We start from the raw sequence: 19,672 nt of genomic DNA on the forward strand, positions 1-19,672 counted from the left end.
CGGGCTCTGCCCGGTTTCCACCCACCATAATGCTGGCCGCCGTCGTATAAATGAAATATTCTTGAGTACGACGTAAAACACCAATCAAATAAATCAGTATAGCAAGATGTACAATAAGATGTAGACAAGATGTACAATTTAGACGGTGGTTTCCTTTAAATCAAACGAATCTTCACAACCTTTGGTATGTAAGGATTGCTTAAAACCAGTAGATCATCAATATACCGTACAGTGAATAAGTGTGATCTTTGATCAAGATTAATCTTTACTAACGTCTGCAGGTCCGTATATTCACACGAGAATTAAAAGGCACTGGTCGAAAAAATGTGGGCGCAATTTTTAACCTGATGCTAAATGGGTTCCACGAATTTCACATTTCACAGATGTTTTGATAAATGGATTTCATGACTTTCTCATTTCATAAATGTTATACTTATAAGAAATTCAAGCAACTCAGAGTAGAACGAGTATACGGAGTAAATCACTGGCTTGTAGGAAGTAACTGACCAGATTTCCCACACAAACAGGATATACACTGATTCACACGAAGAGAATTTTTTTTTAAGGTGTTTCGCCACGGTGTCATATGTCATTGCCATGTGAAGCCAAGACGGTCCGTGTTCAATACTTTGTCTTTTGATTATAATTTAAACAACTGTGGATATGCATCATGCGAATGCATAACGAATACAAAATGCGAAACATGTCTGAAGACACCTTAAATACATATAGCTACCACTGGAGGCCGTCATGTACAGCGAAGCTAAATACCGTCACCCGATTTCATGAAATGTCTTTTGTGTTTTGCTTATGAAACATCTTTACCATGTCAAAGCAGGTTATGTGATTTTATGAATATTTCATTTTCTTCGGGAAACACTCCATGGAGGACATGTTGGCAAAACACTGCCAACGCAAGTAATATACTGAACTTAGGAAGTTTTTTTGAAGTCGGACCCAATGTTATGATTGTGTTTGCTGACGTCCTATTCAGGGCTGACCATGGTTCAGGAGTGTATAGGGGAAGCTTGGTTATCGGACTATTGGATAGGGTGGGGCTGGAGGGGACAGGGGCACGCCTGTCAGAATCGTCTCACTGCAGGAGAGAAGCCAATACAGAGTTTATCCTTCAACCATGAAAGGACACTAACTATGGTATAGAAAGCTTTGCAGTGTGTGCTTGAATCCACCTTTATGCATTACCATATCTATTCATGCGTGTTTGCAAATCGGAGACTTATTGTAAAGTGAGGGTCAGTGATGGTCCAAATGTAAATATTTGCGTCAATCGGTACATGTACTGGCTTTATATAAACCCAAATGTATGAGTCTGTACAATCTTTACCAACCGAATCAGAGTCTGATCTACCTTCGCGTAACCAGGGTAAAATATCGACGAGACAGATTTTCTATATATTACATCTTAACACACCATTAAAATTAACTTTTTAGGAATTACACCATTCATTTCAATCAATAACTAACTTGGCAAAACAATGTAACTTTGTAACTTTGAAGAAACATACCCGTGTGTGACGTACAGGCTTGCGCGCCATATTGGTGGAAGACTGGTCGTGGTCAACGAACGCAGGTAAATGAGAGTGGGAAAAGCTTACAATTCTCTGTCCAAGGTTAGGGCTGACATCGCACCTCGTGTGCCATGCAACTTTTATTGAGCGAAAACCAGGTCGAGTAACATACCTTTATAATGAAACCGTTATAAATCACAATAACGCCGTCTGTTCCGGCTTTAACTCTTTATTTTATACACGCAACACAAAAAGACAAGTAGAGTTATCCTTTAATTTTAGAGAGGAGGGCGTTGATTCAATCGGCAAATACTAAAAAACATTACATCAAGCGTATGGTGTGAAATTCTAATGGGCTTGAGAGAGGAGACTAGGTAGGGGAGGGGGCTGGGGTCCACTTATTTATTTATACAGGCTGCCATTTATTATAGTATGTATGTATGTATGTATGTATGTATTTATTTATTTATTTACTTTATTCTCTACCTTAATTCTCAGCAATAAAAGCGGATCAAATCGGTATATGCTATAACTCATCTATTTTGTCGTATATTCTCTTCAGATCTTAGCCCTATATTGTGCACACTAATTTGACTATAGATCAGGGTATAGGACATTATTGCAGTGTCGTGCAATTACCAGGAGAGTAATACGAGGAACGCTTACGGCATATATCAAGATGTATATACCTCCACGGTTACACGGATAACTGGTCTCGTAATTAGTGAACGTAATCCAGAAATGAGCATACCCGACGGCCTTACTGATTCAGAGAAATAAAATTAATAAAGACATATTGGATGAAATATGTCCCTTCACTGCCAAGCAAGTTAATTAAAAGTTGAGTAACGCGACTAGCATAGAAACAATTAAGCAAAGAGGAATGAGTTGTGCTGTAAATATGCTTATTGCTCCATTAATCATTCTTGTCAAAGCTTACACATGTGGGTCTGTGATTATTTGTTTGTTGTTTATGTTATTTTCAAACTTTTAAGGAATTTAACGCAACTTTTGACGTTTTGATGTTCATTTATTACATGTGACTAACGTGGACAGCGCGCATTTCCCACCCGTACATGGTTATCCCCCATCGTGCCCATCGCAGCGTGGTTATTTCCCCCTGATTGATCATTTGCGACATAGTTCCAACTTACGGCAGAGCTCAAAACATTCAACAACGTGCTTTATCGTTTCAGACAGACGGTTAGCTGGGCTTAATGCGTGGAGATTTCACCTTTGTAAAGAAGTTGTTAAATGACAAATGTAAATGATGTCGCGAGTGGAACCTGTGTTAATTCTAGAAGCGTTGAAACTTCTGACAACACCGACAAGCGAGACCGAAAACTGGACAGCCAGTGGTCTGGTTAAGAAACATGAAGGGAGGTTGGAAAATCAAGGTAATTAAATTGGTAGTCGTGAAGTTTTGGTTGCTTCTTTGGTGATATGGCAGATGATATGAGTTAATTATCATTGAAGAATCTGATTGTCACAATAGACTTACGAAAATCGGATGAATAACAAACAAGAGGTAACCACCCGAACTTTACAACTCCCTTCTCAATGACACTGGGGGAATTGTGTTAAAATAAACTTCATTGGGTCTTGTAAATTTTGCTTTGTTTTTCAACTCGTTCATGGTTCATTTCGAGACTGCGGACATCGGGGCATTTGTTGTTTTACTTGCGCCAACTAGTGTGACATTTGCTCTGATGTTAGGTTTAGCAAAATGCTGTTCGGCCAAGGATGGTCCCAAAACCAAGTTTAGAGTGAGCTGCATTTAAAAACCTGATGCAATTACTTGTCCTTGTCAAATATTTTGAGGCTGTCTGCACAGCCGTTTGCGCTTTGAGCATCACCAAGCAATCTTGGACCCATGTGGCCTAGGAAATAACAGATTGATGTCGTGCTTATGATATATCGAGAGACGAAAAGATAAGGAACATAAGTATCTGCAAACTTAAGACTTAAAACTTAAAACCTATTTGATTGATATTTTTTGTGTCAAACGCTCTGACACACTGCCACGACGACCGCATCAGGCTAAATGGAGCGTGGTCTGATTCCAAACAGAATTTTGCCTAACCTAATGTCAGAGCAATCTCTGACTAACGCCAACACACTTACTCGTTCACATGTGAAAACATTGTCTCAATAACATGTGGGTTAATACAAAATTCTGTGTCACAGCCTCATCATTCCTAAACCGGGTTTATTGATGATCTGAATTTATATATATTTTGCATATTGTTCTGTTGTCTTACATACTATAATTTCTGGTAACAAGTGAAGTGACTGGATGTCAACGGTCACAAATAGATCAGAGTAGGATTGAAGCAGTAAATATTAGGATCGATGAACAAACGCATTATAAGAGCAAAATGTCAACCACTGAAATATAAAGCAAGAGAGATAGCTGCACAGTTTTCTGCCCGATTTAAATGAAGAACTTAGAAACCTTCCCAAGTAGGCCTACGGCACCGTCCCCGACAACATTTTCTTACTTTTCCTGATCAGTAAGATGATAGATTGATCATTCTTTGAACACTGAAGAAATATTTCCTAATAAAATGACCAAAATGTGATTCAGCGATAACCATCAATCATTGATTAATGGTTGATCAGCCGAGCCGGAAGTGGAGGTGTACATATAAGGTGAAAAAGGACTATTGTTGAAAATGGTGATTGGTGAATGATAAACCAAAACTCACCGTTCTGGATAGATGGAAAAATGACCTATGACCAGCAGCGAATGTAAGACGCTCAAATGAGTGAAGACTGAGAAGGTACCGAGAACCACAAAACTCCACTGTAACACTGAAAAACCAAGACTCACTATATGTTGTATGACCCATTCACTTACGACCATGACCGATGTATGAACGGAAAGAAATCAGACCAGAATAAACCGTAATGTGGAAGTACAAAAAAAACTTGATTCCCCCTGTAAGATTGTCTGAACGCCACCAACTGCAATGACAGAAGAGCTAGATGAAGTAACTCTGTGGACTTGGACAGTCATCAAGATAATCAATCTGCATGGTTTATTATATTAATGGGGGTCTCTGTGGCTGAGGAGGTTAGCATGCCATGTCGGCGCAATGACCTAGGAGCCTCCCATCAATGTCACTGTGAATCCAGCTCATGCGAGTTTCCTCTGTGTCTGTATGTTGGAAAGTCTGTCAGGAACCTGTGGGTGGTCATCAGTTTCCCGCGGGCATTGCTGGATTTCCTCCCACCATCATGCTGCCTGCTGTTGTATAAGTGAAATATTCTTCAGTATGGCATAAAAGACTAATCCGATAAATAAATAAAGAAATAAATGAACGTTGTATTTATGCTGTATTAGTCATTTTATAAATTATTTTAATTTGCATTCAGTGAGCAGATTTCCCCTGTTTTCTATTTGACAGGGTCAGAGGTGGATGATGAGAACTATATGGTGTTTGGATTTGACCAGATCCTCATGAGAAACCTATCTTTGTTCGATGAGAAGCTAAAATCAAATTCATCTTTTGAAAGGTTGCAGACATTGTGGAAGATGGAAAGTGAAACTGAAAGGGTTGTGTTTTTATCTGATAAAGAGAGCCCCAGGTGGAGGTATGTTCATTACTGTGTAAAGCTTCTTAACATTTTATCATCAAGTTTACAGATAGTTGCAAAGGAACATAAAGAACAGAAAACGAATCCAGAGTGTAAATCGTCCCCTGCACTTGAGCCTGATGTACTGAGCATTAGTCAACAGAAGACCGTGCTGACCACTGTCCAGTTTATCGTATGTTTAGGCACGGGTCCGTGTCTTCAGCCAGGGGTGGGTATTCCCATGGAACTGCGATCAGATCTTGGTAAATTGGTGACCATTTCTACCCAGTTTTCTATGTCACCCCAAGAAAAAGAGTTTCGCCTTCTGTACTGTGTGAAATCACTGTTACAGTGTGTAAAAGTTCCATCCCTCGGAGCTTTGGTGTTGTCCCGGCATTTGACAGACATTCTTGCTTCTTTGCTTCAACTGTGTTATAACCCATCCAGACTACCTAAAGCAAAGGCCGATAACTCCTCATCCAGCCTGGTTTTATCAGCGAATGAATGTAGCACACCAGCTTCTGTGGTGGATGCTGTGATAGCTAGAAATAAGATATATGCAAATCCTGTAGCTGTGAACCAGTCCCAGTCAACACAGCGTGAAAAGAACTTATCTCCTGAAACAAAAGAAGGAAAACTGGGACAAAAGGAAAAATTGAACTTCACAATGAACAATCCTGGGCATGGTGAAGAAATTTCAAACATTAACATTACCCAGATGATGCCAGAGCATGAAAACAGTAACGTGGGTAATGAAAAGTCCCAAGCCAGTGACCGAGTGACTGGCGGGCACACACTGACAGCGGCCGACAGAGCCTGGTGCTCGGAGTCCCTCAGACATCTGCTGGACCATGTGTACCAGCCTGTTCTGGTGAGGGAATTGCTTTTGCTTCAGGGGGGACCCAGTCCACAAATGATGCAAAAGGTAAATAACTGTCAGATCAACTGGCCAAAGAAAAGCTGTTTTATGTATCCGAGTGCTTTTTTTTTATGCCACTCTCAAAATTATTTCACTTTTTAGAAGTGTTAATTTTATATTTGCTTTTTTTTTTACATGTATTGCATAAATAGTGTCTAGCATTTCTAATGTAAAGATCGTCGTCATATGACTGAAAAATTGTTGAGTACGACGTTAAACCCCAAGCACTCACTCACTCACTCTAATGTCAAGAGTTTGGCAAATTTTTGATAAGCTGGGGTATTTAAAGCACATGATACAACTTAACTAGACAAATGCATCAAAGCCCTGGATTCTTACATGAAATCTAAACTATTCTGAAAAGACCACTCATACAGGAAAAAAACACTTAGTCCTGTCACTGTATTAAAATTTAATTTGCCTATAGGCCTCCATTTGTTTCCAGTGGGTTTTTTTGGGGGGGATGATAAGATATTGAATAATTGTTTTAGTAGTAATATTATAATCTACTGGTATTTTGCAGTCATTGATCTATGAGTGCCAGGGGTTATGTTGTCTAATATCTACAGTTAAGTGAAAATACTTCCAGAAACTTGTGTGTTTTAGATGTTCAAACTTTTTATTAATTTTCAGTTGCATCAACAGCAAGTCAATCGTTCAGTCAACTCTAAGCCAAAGCCTCCTCTTTTGGGGCGTGCACCTTCATGGTTACGGAAGGGGTGTGGTCATTTACTGACCGAGGTTCTCCTGAAACCTCACGGGGTGCTGCACATACTGCGGGGAATGATTGATTTGCCTTCAGGTAAGAGAAAGTATTGTGGTTGATTAAGAATGTTTTTGTAATATAAGATGTTAAAAGTTGAAGTAGGAAAGTTCTGACGATGAAGTGTTTTATTTCCGGTATATCAGTCACTTGTATATATAATCAGCATCATATCAACTTTAGTCCCTTTACAAATTCATCTTGTTTCCCCACTTACTTTCCCGCATGTGAAATTTGACAAATCTGTTGTCCAGGTAACCCCACACCCGGTGACCTTGACTGGAGGAAGTGTGAGGCTATTGCTAAGGTGATTGCCCACTGCCCTAGACAGATGACATCTTTAGAGAAGTACTACAGACAAATTTGTCCCCAGGTAATTGACAGAACAAAGCTGTTGCATTCTTTATTCTGGTGATATTTTAAAGTCCACCTACATTTTCAATAAATATTTACAGCAGCATTGTTTGTAGTTTGGCATTGGAATGGTTATAATGCTTGTTTGTAATACTGTCATTGTCTTGTTGAAAGTCAGAGAAACATGTGACTTAAACTTCCAGGCAGGATTAGAAATTCCATTGATTTTGTCGCACAGGTCTGGCCAAAAAATGGTCTTGTCTGTCCAAATTTATTTGCAGCATGGACAAATTTCTGGTTGAAAGTTTGGTGATGAAAATTTGCACATAGATGAAATTTTGCTACTTTGATCAGTTTCCCAAACTGGTGGTTGAGTGGATTCATAATGGCGCCTTTTATTCGTAAGAAAACGTCGAATTGCTTCAAAACACTGCTTCATCGGAAAATCCTTTCCATAAAATGTACCAGACTTCCTGTACGAGACCTTCATTGTTGTGAAAATAGATTGCCCTGTGGTTGTGGCTTTTAATTGAGCAAAGAGATGCAAGGCACGTATCGTGACGTGAAATTCAGGAGTGTGACTTTAGAAATATTGTAGTCGTTGGCAGTAAAACGACAAAATATCGGTTGCTCAAAACGACTGGCCTACTAAAATTTAGGTTTACCAAGCAATCGACTAATGAATCACTAACAAGTAATGAAGCTAATCTAACAACAACATCAGCTGCGCGGTGATACTTCAAGGATGACTGGAGGTGATGTATTGCACCAAGTGTGAAAATTACGGTGACCGCAGATACTTGCCTCTGAAGCACAGATCAGTAATACGTGCATGTATTTCTTTAACATTTGTCCTTTTTCATATTGATGGAATGCAGTATCATCAACATGATGTCCTCACAGAATCCAGAGTTATCACAGACTTACCTGATTACCTCCCTTGTCTTCTCAGGTATTAGAACTGCTACACACTGATGACAGACTGACTTGCCGGCAGTTTTCTCGCGTGGGGTGCACCATCATCAACGTCATGTCCTCACAGAACCCAGAGCTAGCGCAGACTTACCTGATCCAACCCCTCACTGAGCCCCTCAACTGTTGTATATCAGTGCAAGGTTTGTTTATTTTCCACTGTATTACTTGATACAATCATGAGTGTTGGTTAAGTTAGTGTGGTGTAATATAGTGCTATTTCTATGGACTGTCATTGCTGCATAATGTTTTGTAAACTGTTTGGTGAAAGGAAATTGTCTAGTCTAGTGCTTATTTTTTGGTTTCATTGGTGCTTATCACCAACTCAAGAATATTTCACTTGCAGTATGGCATTCATTTTTTTGGTGGAAGAATACTGGAGTGCTCAGGGTTAACCACTGACATTTGACAAGTTGGGACTGGAAAAGCGACGACATTCTTGAAAAAGAATCAACTCTATGCTCTGCACGTTGTCGATTCTTTTCAAGAATTAACTGTCCTGAGTTGTTTCTCCTACTTACATGTGTTAGTAGTAATGTAACGACTATCCCTACTTTATAGAGAATCGCGAAGTGTCATTTCAAACAAATAATGAAAAAACCTTACATCACAATTAGCGTCTGTGAATGATCTTTCGTGCCGGCTGAGCCGGATTATTTGCATAGTTGGAAATAATTCGTGGCTTGGCTGATCTTTCATTACGGTGTTACATGAAGTTTTAGTACAACAATATTTGAGCTTTTAGCCAATGGGAATCCAGTAGGTTGTACTCTGTATGTGTAGGATTATGGACAGTGACTTGGTTTATGATTTCTTAAGTAAATCTGAATTGATGGAAGCTTACATATAATCTCGGGAATTATACCCACCAGTTAATCTTTGTACAAACTCTGTTTTGCTGTTCATATCTGTGCCTAAGAAAATTGATGACGTCACTGCCTTTTCTCCCACTGGCAACATTTGGTGTATTTGAAATGAAGGTGAAGAACGAAACTGTTAGAAAATAAACTTCACATTGATCACAAACCAATGGAGCCTTCATATAGAGCATTCTTATGATTGGTTAGACAAAGGGTTGATGTTGCAACATATGTTTAAAGTCGTCTAAAAAGAGAAAGTTACAATTCTTCACCACTCAAATTACAGACTCGTAAGTGTGGATTCCTGAAAATTTATCAACTGTGCAGACAATTTAATAGTGGAGAACTGTCATATTGATGAAAGGCAAGTGGTGGATTGTAGCAATTGAAAATGGCATACACCTTGACAACACGGGCATGACCTGCTCTATCCAGTGGCTATGTGCTGTTCTTCATCTTCATGAAATAACAAAAGTACCAAGACAGTGTGCATACACATGACATCCATTATCGAGGAGCTTTGTAAAAATGGTTAGTTGATAGATTTTGTTGATTTTGATCAACTGATACAAGATGTGCTTGCTATTAGAAATCAGTATAAAGTGTATTAAGTGTATTTCTTACCTGATTGGCTTGTTACAGCTGTATGTACATATGTCTTACTTCATCTCTTTTCCCATCCACAGGAGCACAGTTTGAGGAGAATCAGATCCTAGTTAATGAGGAGCAGATGTCCCAGTGTGTGGAGGACTTACACAAAGTTTGTACAAATGCACTTTCTTTCAAACCCACCAATTCATGTTTCTTGAATATCTTACAAGTGCATTGCACATAAATCAAAATTGTTATTCTTTATAGATTGAAAAAAATGGAGCACGGTGAGTTCTGGAATGTATTAGCCAACCAAGACATGTTTGCTATAATATTGGTAATGTGTGTAGTGTAAACCATATTACATGTAATTCATTCATTGAAGATTTATTTATTTATTTATTTATTTATTTGATTGGTAGAGTTTTACGCCGTACTCAAGAAGATTTCAATTTTACAACGGTGGCCAGCATTATGGTGGGCCCCAATTAAAGGTTTAAATTTGAAATGTTGATTATGATTCTTGTTTACCAGATGCTTGTTTCCAACCTTGACCCGCCTGCCAGCCTTGTCGCCCATGTCAAGTCACTTCTGCATCCTCTCTTCAAACTCTACTGTTTTCTAAAAGATGGAGTTTCACACTTAAGGTGAATCGTTTTACATATATACTCTATGAAATGTGGGATGCACTGTAAAAAATGTTGCTGAGTTTTTTGATACGTGTTTTAATGCTTGAGCTTTCAATTCAACTGGAAACATTACCCTCATTCGTCAACCTTTTCGCATATGAAAGCGCGGTTTATGCACGTTTAAAACTACATTTGGTGGATTGGCCAATTTCAGTGCTTCATAGAAAGTAAAATTTTATCAGTCTACACCTTCAGAATATGCTGGAAACAACACCTTGCAAACATGCAAAAAGGTTGAAGAAATACAGTAAGAAATAAGAATGTTTTAATTCATTTATTAATATTTATGTGTTTGTCCATCTGAAACGGGGAACAAGCTTTATTTGCCTTCATGATAAATTGCATTACATTAATTACAGTGATCAAATGCTTGTCTTTTTCAGGAGTGCTGTCCTTGAGATATTGGTCACCACGCTGCGCTCTCTGGAGATAGTGACAGGAGTTACCGCCCTTGATCTCTGTCTGTTTGCAGATGATGAGGAGGGTATGACCATGTTGCCCTGGTTACAGTTCACAGCAGGCCCCACAGGAGGGCTGGTTCTAATATTGAAACAAAAAGGGTATGTTTGGTGGGAATTTTGGACTTTATAGAACAAAAAAAATGTGTGGGTAAGAGATGTTCTTTTTATTATGTGTCCTTAAATCTTGGGGAAAAAAAAAATTGAGAATGGGTACGTGGAGTAGTCTTTTGTGAGAGAAGAAGGAAATTTGATAAATATACTTTACTGTACTTGATTAATTGAAACATTTTGCATGTAATTTTATAGAAGAAACACAGGATGTATGATTTTTAGCTCATGTTTTAAAGTTCTGTGTAAAGAAAACTATACACTGGATGATAAACTTAGGCATTTTTAGGGGACTGATCAGTGGTAGATGTGATAGTTTGCTATAATATTGTGGACTGTTCGATTAAAGCTGATTCATCTAATGATTTGTTTTATTTTGTGCTTTTTCACCCCCCTCTTTTATCAGCGATGAAAGTGGGTGTGTTAACGAAGAGAAAGAGGAGGAAATCAGAGTGAAGTGTATGGTAGATTTATTGAAAAATCTGCATAAAGATGTTTTAACTGGGGAGTTCTTCATCAAACTGTTAAAGGTATGACCACTTTCACATTGTGTATCTATCTTTGTTGAAAAGCTGTACCAGCTCTGAGAAAAGCTAAACAAAGTTTTTAAAATAATTAAAGGATGCATGAGCATCAGGACTAAATTTTTGGTTGTTTCTGTATAATTTGCTCGCAGTGCTGTGAAATTATTCCTGACGTGATATTAAATGCTGCAGATTTGATGTCCACTAAGGCAGTGTTGCTAGAATAAGGTAGCATCAGACTAATAGGTACATAACAGAAAAAATTTCCATAAAGGGGCTTGGTTTATTTGGGTCATTCAGAAAGCTGGTTACCTATGGACCTGGTCATTGTTGAATAAGTGAAAAAATGCAGTACAGAATTAAATACCAATCAAGTAAATATTTTTTTTTTGTAGGAACTTACGGTGATAATAAAACAAGAATCAGGTTCAGCAGAGAAAAGAGCAGATAATAATCCTCATTGGTTGAAGGATAATCAGTGTGGAAGAAGGAGATTTTCTCGTCAGGTTTTGACACTCAACCTACTGGCAGATATGTGCGAGACTTTAGGTCCTTCTTTTCTGAAAAGCTCTCAACATGTTCTGGAGTTTGTGAAGGTACTACCTGTGTAATTGGTCTGCAGGATTTACTGCTTTAAACAGTATTGTTAAGATTGTCTCTTAATGCATGGTTATGAGTGTTCATGCTATTTGCTATTACGAAATTTAATGAAATGTTGTTTAATACATGGAGAGGATTTTGTTATTTAATTTTTTATATAACACACAGCATTATGTCTACAGGGAGACCTCTTAATATCTAGTTTGTTGATTAAGCTTGTTTTATTTTTTCTACATTAAAAGGGTAGAAATGTTTTTTTTAAAATCTCCTGTTGCAGAGACAGCTAGATTTTTTTTTGTACCTGTCACCTGCAGGTATCTAACTGCCCCCATCGGCCTGACTTTTAGAAGTCTAGTCCTTGATCACCATTGTCACATTTTGCAAACATACCACATTTTTGCGATGACTGTCATGCTTGACACTTCAATTTTTGATTGATTCACTGCTGTGCATTGGCTATAATCTAGTTCAGGCTGAGTGGCACTTTGTTAACGCTATTCGTGCCTTCATAGTTGTGGACCCTCCGAAAATGTGTCAGGGAAAGCATTTTTCTGAATGAAAATGGCTTCTTGCAGATCTAACTTTGCAGTTGCTAAAGTGCGTTCTTCAATGTTGAAGGCACGTTTGGTCTCAGAATTGAAAGCGTAAATACGACAGGTTCGTTGACGACGGCGTTGTCAACTAAATGATGTCCTAGTAGTGTTAACTCTTTTGGGCCGAAAATGACAAAGTCTTGCGACTACATTGTATTTATGGTAACGCCAAGTAAATATGTCAAAACTTGTACTTTTTTCCTTTTCACACATAAGTGGAAAGGATACTTATCACACATAAGTGGAAAGGATACTTATGTCTCTGTCTGGTCTCAGTATACTGTGACTTGATGGGTGTCCTGTTTGGTGTCAGTATCCTGTGACTCAGCGAGTGTCATGTTTGGTGTCAGTGTGCTGTGACTCAGTGAGTGTCATTTTTGGTGTCAATGTCCAGTGGGACCTCACTGTTAACATGTCCGCATTAAGACAGATCTAAGTGTTCTTAAAACAAACAGTCTTATATTAAAATGTGTATATTAACTTCCTGTATAATTTCTAGTCTACTCTGGAGCGAGGTGTGGAGGTGTGTCGTTGTACTGCAGACCAGGACACAGGGCTTTTTGAAACAGAAACCATCACCATGGCAATGGGACTCCTGACAGCCGTTTTGAGTGGGGCTTTGGAGGTCAGTACTTCAATGAGTTCTTCTTCATATCAGAGTGCAAATTGAATCCTGGTTAAACGTGTGATCAACTACATGTCACATGTAAACTCTTTTTTCTTGCTGGTTTAGCTATGGCTTTAAATCAGGAAGTTTTTGGGGTACCTGATGATGAATAGCTCAGATTTCCTCGAGGCCTTGGTGGCCGTGGCGGCGGGCGTAATAACCCAGGAGCCTCTCACCAATGCGGTCACTGTGAGTTAAAGTCCAGCGTATGTTGGCTTCCTCTCTGGCCACACGTAGGAAGGCCTGTCAGCAACTTGCACAGGGTCATGGGTTTCCCCCGGGCTATGCCTGATTTCCTTGTATAATGAAAATATCCTTAAGCAATGTGTAAAACACTATTCAGATAAATAAAATAAATCAAATTTCCACACTCATAAAGCCAACCAATGTTATACATTAAGAGAAAGAATTGGCCTGAAATACCAGATACATAAATATATATATACAGGTATTTGAAAAGGCTGTTTCAAACAATTGGGATCTGAATTTATATTCACAGTATCCATGCTGAATTTAATGGTTGTTACCACTGTTTCCAGGTGACTGAGAAGGACAAGGAACATATGGCAGAGTTATGCCCCCTGTTACAAGAGCTTGAAGAGGAGTATCCAGACACGAGTGTGACTGAAATGTCGGCTGATTTGAGGATTGCCATAGCAACACATGGAGCTGTCTGGTCAACACACTTATCTGATGAAGGCAAGAAACTTCATGTGAGTGTTCAGTTTGAAGTCAGTATTGTTTGGTCAGTGTACAAAAGCATGGTGAAGGGGCCCCGTGGACTTATTATTTAGCTTGACAGTGTAGTGCAAGGACATAGGAGTCTCTCACCAATATGGTCACTGTGAGTTCAAGCCCAGCTCATGCTGGCTTCCTATGTGAAAAGGTCTGTCAGCAACGGCAGATGGTCATGGGTTTGCCTTTGCTTCGGCCATAATTCTGGCCGCCATCTTGTGAGTGAAATATTCTTGAGTAAGGCTTTTAACACCAATTGAGTAAATAAATAAGACATGGTCAAATATTGGCAACCAAATTGTTTACATTTACTTGTGCTTAATCATATTTGAAAACCTTGCAGCAATATTTTGTCAGCTTTTAATACTTTTTATTCAGCCTAACTTTTATTCAGCCTAAATTTAACTGTTTAATTTTCCTGATTTGTGTGCCATGGATAGGTTGACGTTACAGCGGATGTAACACTTGTACTGAAGGCATTTATGTAATGCTGGGTCACTAGGTGATAGTTAGGAGCCAGTATGAGCTTAAGGACTTTGTCTACTATGGAATACAGAAGTTATATCTATACTTAATTAGTCAATAATTGTTTATTTGAAGCATTTTTCACCAATATAATAGCAATCAGGTTTATGAGTGCAAGAAGCTAGATTGTGCAGAGTTATCTACTGGCCTTTGTCAGAAAGCTGACAAACTTCCTGACATAAATAAAGCCAAAGCTGAATGAACAACAGCTGGATTTGATCTCAAGACTCACTGATGATTGCTCTCAGTGAGCTTCCACCATCTGGGGCCAACAAGGCCAACTTCACTATACATGAGTGAATGCGAATAATTAAGAATGTGGCATTTATGTGGTTCTCAAAATGCTTTTTCTGCAGAGGCCAAAACATTCCCGTCCAAAAACAGGAGATAAAGGCAAGTTAAAGAAGAAAATAGAGGTTTTGTCGGAGTCTGTAAACGAATACGCCAGTTCAGGCATACCTGCTGATGTTGAGGAGAAACACAAGCTTTCAACAGTTTCCGAGAGGCAGAATAAAGAGAAAAAACAGGGTGATACAACCACAGGACTTTCTCGTGCCTTTGAGGAAATTTGTGACCCACTGATCCCTGTTAGGGGCCACGGACTGATTATGCTAAGGTCATTGTTGGAAAAAAAGAACAAAGAAGCCTTGGAGAAACAGGATGCCATTTTGACTATTTTCCGTGAGAATCTCTCCCACTCGGATTCATATCTTTACCTGGCTGCTGTGAATGGCTTGGTTACAATGGCATCGTTAAAGCCAGATACGGTCATCCAGTCACTTACTAAACAGTTTGCTAATTATAGCCAATCAGGGAAACCTTTGCCTGTGGAGCTGCGATTAAAAGTAGGAGAATGTTTGGTTCGAGCCTGTAGACAGCTGGGTAAGTTGCTAAATATGGAGCATGGATATTATGATTGTCCGTCTAGAATAGTTATAATCTTCGTGAACCTGAAACTTAAGCAGATCTAACCGCTGCAGTTATCTGAGTTATGCCAGGCTGCCATGTTGGTCATTCTGTGTGTTGGAGTTTGTATTATGTGCTAGCTTGCCCGTGTTAAAATGAACTGACCTCTGTTACATGCAGTGTAAAATACTTACCTATGTCTTTAAGGTAGCTGACTTCTGTTAGCTTGTAACACAGATTGTTAAAAAAAAACTTGTGTAGTTATAGCATCTGTTGTGAGGATAAGTAATATGGCGTGAAGAATGGGGGTCATCGGAATAGTTTTTGTTCAAGGAACATTTAAAGTGCCTTCATATTTGTTATTCAAGGAACATTTAAAGATCCTTCATATTTGTTGTTCAAGGAACATTTAAAGTGCCTTTATATTTGTCCTTTTACTCGTGTTTCCAAAATATACTAAACATCACATGGATATATGTGCTTCACTTCTGATACTCACAATTTTGTTAAAATTTGGAATTTATAAAAATTCTCTTGGAAATGAATAGTATCAAATGAAAAATGGGGGTCATTGAGTACTGTTTTGTCTAACATGAGGCAAAATGCCTTTATTTGGCTCTCGTGGTATACGTGCAGAAGTGAAAAGTGGGACGTATGTCATTTTAGTGATGCTGAACGTTCTACTGCAATATTTGCTGTTTCATGGGCACAAAGTCACATATAACAGAGCTCATACGTCATAGATTTAAGTGAGACAGTTTCAAATGCACAAAGATCAGTGCAGAAAATACAGACTTAAACTGCAGTGAGCTACCCTAACTGATGAAATCAAATCAGTCATGACTTGCGTACTGTATCATCGTCATATGAATGAAAAATTGTTAACTATGACATAATACCCCAAGCATTCATTCATTCATTCGTTCATACTGTACCATGTTATCAGTAATGTTTGTCCACAATATCTGGAGTTTTGGAATTTCCTTCATGAAACCTGTTGCCAAATGTTTTGCCATATTTCGGTGCTTTATTTGCCTTCTTTGGAATGTGAACAAATTGTCTGCATGCCAGATGGAGCTAGAAAGAAAGTGGCCATGAATCCAAACTCTGTCTGCTGAATGGTTAGCAAATGGACAGCAAAGCGTGGCTTTATTTACCTTTAAAATGTGAAATTGTGAACTGGTGTTTCAGATTGCCCTAGTTTCAGCCAGCATCATTTTGTGATACAGATTATCATCCTGGTTTATTTATTAGGGCCGTCAGCCTGAAGCTTTACTAGTCATATTTGTCAATGACTTAAATTTGGTATACGTATTCGAACAGATTTGTTATTCACTTCACTTCACTCTGTGTATTTTGAGCAATGGCATGGTTCTAGGGAAAAAAATCACTTTGTTTTAAATGATGTACATCCTAATTTTTTTTATTGTTTTTTTTTGTTTTGTTTGGTAGGAGACATTCTTCCCAGGTACAAAGATATTCTGTTGGCCGCCATTTTGACAGGAGCGAAAGACACAACACCAGAAGTACGAGCCAGCAGTCTGTCCAATCTGGGCGAAGTATGCAAATTGCTGCGGTTTTCATTGGGCAAGAATGTTCAGGAGGTAACTATTACAAACGAGAGCAGTAACGATGACATTAGTGTTATAAGTGTGTTCCTAACTGAGATTTGTTTTATTATATGCAGTTGGAGTAAAACTTCATTTAATGTAGCATACCCATATTGTACTCAGACCTGTGTTCATTAATCATAATGTAATAAAGAGTATTCATTAATTTGCTGTTAAGACGGACGGTTCTTTAGGCCTTTTTGTCTTAAGACTATCAGCTTGTTTAGTGATGTTGCCTTGTACTTCTTAGTCACTAACAAAATTTTACATTTGGGATCCCATTTAAGGAAGAGCATTTTGAACAGTAACATTTTTCTGCCCACTAGGTGTTTTCCTGTTGTAGCTGTGTGCTGAAGTCAGACAGTGATGTTGAAGCGAGGAAGGCAGCTGGTCTGGTCCTGACTATGATACTGCAGGGCCTAGGAAAGGATGCCATGACGGTATGTACCACAACAAACATACAGGTATATTGTGGCTTGCTACACTGCTCTAATACTGATGAATGAATATGATAAGTCTTTTGGCGTAGACTGTTAATCTAACCCCTGTGTTGTCTTAAGGTATTGGAGGAGGTGTTAGGTGACCTGTGAAGACTGTTAATCTATCCCCTCTGTTGTCTTCAGGTACTGGAGGAGGTGTTAGGTGACCTGTGAAGACTGTTAATCTATCCCCTCTGTTGTCTGTTGTCTTCAGGCACGGGAAGCTGTGTTAGGTGACCTGTGCAGACTGTTAATCTATCCCCTCTGTTATCTTCAGGTACTGTAGAGGGCATTAGGTGACCCGTACAGACTGTTAATCTATCCCCTCTGTTGTCTTCAGGTACTGGAGGATGTGTTAGATGACCTGTACAGACTGTTAATCCATGTCCTCTGTTGTCTGTTGTCTTCAGGTACTGGAGGATTTATTAGGTGACCCGTACAGGTTGTTAATCTATCCCCTCTGTTATCTTCAGGTACTGGGGGATGTGTTAGGTGACCCGTACAAGTTGTTAATCTATCCCCACTGTTATCTTCAGGTACTGGAGGATGTGTTAGATGACCTGTACAGACTGTTAATCTATCTCCTCTGTTATCTGTTGTCTTCAGGTACAGGTGGATTTATTAGTTGACCCATGCAGACTGTTAATCTATCTCCTCTGTTGTCTGTTGTCTTCAGGTACTGGAGGATGTGTTAGATGACCTGTACAGACTGTTAATCTATCTCCTCTGTTGTCTATTGTCTTCAGGTACTGGTGGATTTATTAGTTGACCTGTGCAGACTGTTAATCTATCCACTCTGTTGTCTTACGGTACTGTAGGAGGTGTTATGTGACCCGTACATACCTCATCTATCCCCTCCGTTGTCTTCAGGTACCAGAGGATTTATTAGGTGACCTGTGCAGACTGTTAATCTATCCCCTCTGTTGTCTTCAGGTACCAGAGCATTTATTAGGCGACCTGTGCAGACTGTTAATCTATCCCCTCTGTTGTCTGTTATCATCAGGTACTGGAGGATGTGTTACGGGACCTCTATAGACTACTGAATCTCTGCCGTACAGTGGAGAGGGAGGAGGGGGTGCTGGTCCATATTGACTTGGCTCTGGCTGAGTTAAATGGGATTATGAGGAGTTTTCTCTTCCCAAACCAAAGTCTCACCAAGAAGATCCTGGTGTCTCGGCCAGAGTAATGGGACAGAGTACAGGCCTTATCAGGAGAAATGTAACCAGTGGTGTTTCACTAACACTGTGATAATTAGTCTGGATTTCTTATTTCTTACTATAGTGAGAAAATGCACACGGTCTTATTCTAATCAGGCATTCATTGTTAATCCTGATAAAGTTGACTTCACTCTTAATTTACAAGTACAAGAGCAGGTAGTGGCTGAGTGGTTAAAGTGCTCTCCTTTCAATCACATGGTGTGGGTTCAGTCCTAGACTTGGAAAGGGGACAAGTGTATTTCCGCACTCTGTTTGCGTGTCCTTGATGACAATAACTGAGCGATGGCGGCTGTGTTGCTTGCGTTGCAGTGTAATATTTGGAAATGACAACTTGATTTTCAGCAATGTGGGAGAGTGTCCCTATCTTGCCAAAGGTGAGTGGTTTTCCCTGCAGCTTGTATCTGTCTCAATTCGATGGTGTCCATGGTGACATTTATAGTGCTGCCTCACTGGGTTGCTATGCTGAAGACCAGAGGTGTTGATGTCCAGTCAGTCCTGGCCTACCCTTCAACTAGACCCATTCTGAGTAAGGATTGAACTTGTGTCTCATGATGACAGGGTGCCTGCCTTTTCCACCTCGACCAGTACCAACCTAAGTCACCTGTAGTCTGATGCACATTGGCAAAGTATACTGCCACATCTTTTACTGTGATGTTAAAGTAAGGATCACAAGGGCCTTCAAAGACTGCTGTAAATCTTCAACCCTTTCCCCTTTTGTCAGTGGCATTTCTGTATACAATTATGAAAATGACATTAAAATTATTGGTTTGTGTCGTTAAAGATGCAAGCTTCATAAAACTGTGCTAAGTGTTTCTCTACACCTCATAGTCCTCTCAGAATTTTTCCATAAATAGTAGCGTGCAGGAAGGTTAAATTAGAAAGGTCACTAAAGCTCATCAAAAGCAATAAGAGTGGCTCTAATCCCTGAGAAATTCAAATGTTACGAAGAACAAAAAATGCTTGTCTTCAAGTCCTAAGAAACTTCATGTTA

General features: G+C 39.2%; 1 protein-coding gene across 1 annotated transcript; it reads left to right on the forward strand.

Moving 5' to 3' along the window:
* The first annotated feature begins 2,725 nt into the window (after positions 1 to 2,725).
* Positions 2,726 to 19,629, forward strand: LOC135475951 (transport and Golgi organization protein 6 homolog). The gene is made up of 16 exons (XM_064755927.1): positions 2,726 to 2,926; positions 4,940 to 6,033; positions 6,700 to 6,829; positions 7,045 to 7,163; positions 8,097 to 8,259; positions 9,663 to 9,736; positions 10,102 to 10,214; positions 10,640 to 10,816; positions 11,232 to 11,355; positions 11,745 to 11,945; positions 13,042 to 13,167; positions 13,749 to 13,922; positions 14,826 to 15,351; positions 16,828 to 16,979; positions 17,312 to 17,425; positions 18,468 to 19,629. The coding sequence occupies exons 1-16, from the start codon at positions 2,797 to 2,799 to the stop codon at positions 18,648 to 18,650; spliced, it is 3,600 nt and encodes a 1,199-aa protein (XP_064611997.1). The 5' UTR covers positions 2,726 to 2,796; the 3' UTR covers positions 18,651 to 19,629.
* The last annotated feature ends 43 nt before the right edge of the window (positions 19,630 to 19,672 follow it).

Source organism: Liolophura sinensis, chromosome 9, assembly GCF_032854445.1.
Source record: "Liolophura sinensis isolate JHLJ2023 chromosome 9, CUHK_Ljap_v2, whole genome shotgun sequence".
In the NCBI taxonomy this organism is placed as follows: domain Eukaryota; kingdom Metazoa; phylum Mollusca; class Polyplacophora; order Chitonida; family Chitonidae; genus Liolophura; species Liolophura sinensis.

Coding starts and splice junctions, on each gene's coding strand:
- LOC135475951 (XM_064755927.1), top strand. CDS start 2,797: ATGATGTCGCGAGTGGAACCTGTGTTAATTCTAGAAGCGTTGAAACTT. Junction 7,164..8,096: donor ACAGACAAATTTGTCCCCAG/GTAATTGACAGA, acceptor TTGTCTTCTCAG/GTATTAGAACTGCTACACAC. Junction 16,980..17,311: donor TGGGCAAGAATGTTCAGGAG/GTAACTATTACA, acceptor TCTGCCCACTAG/GTGTTTTCCTGTTGTAGCTG.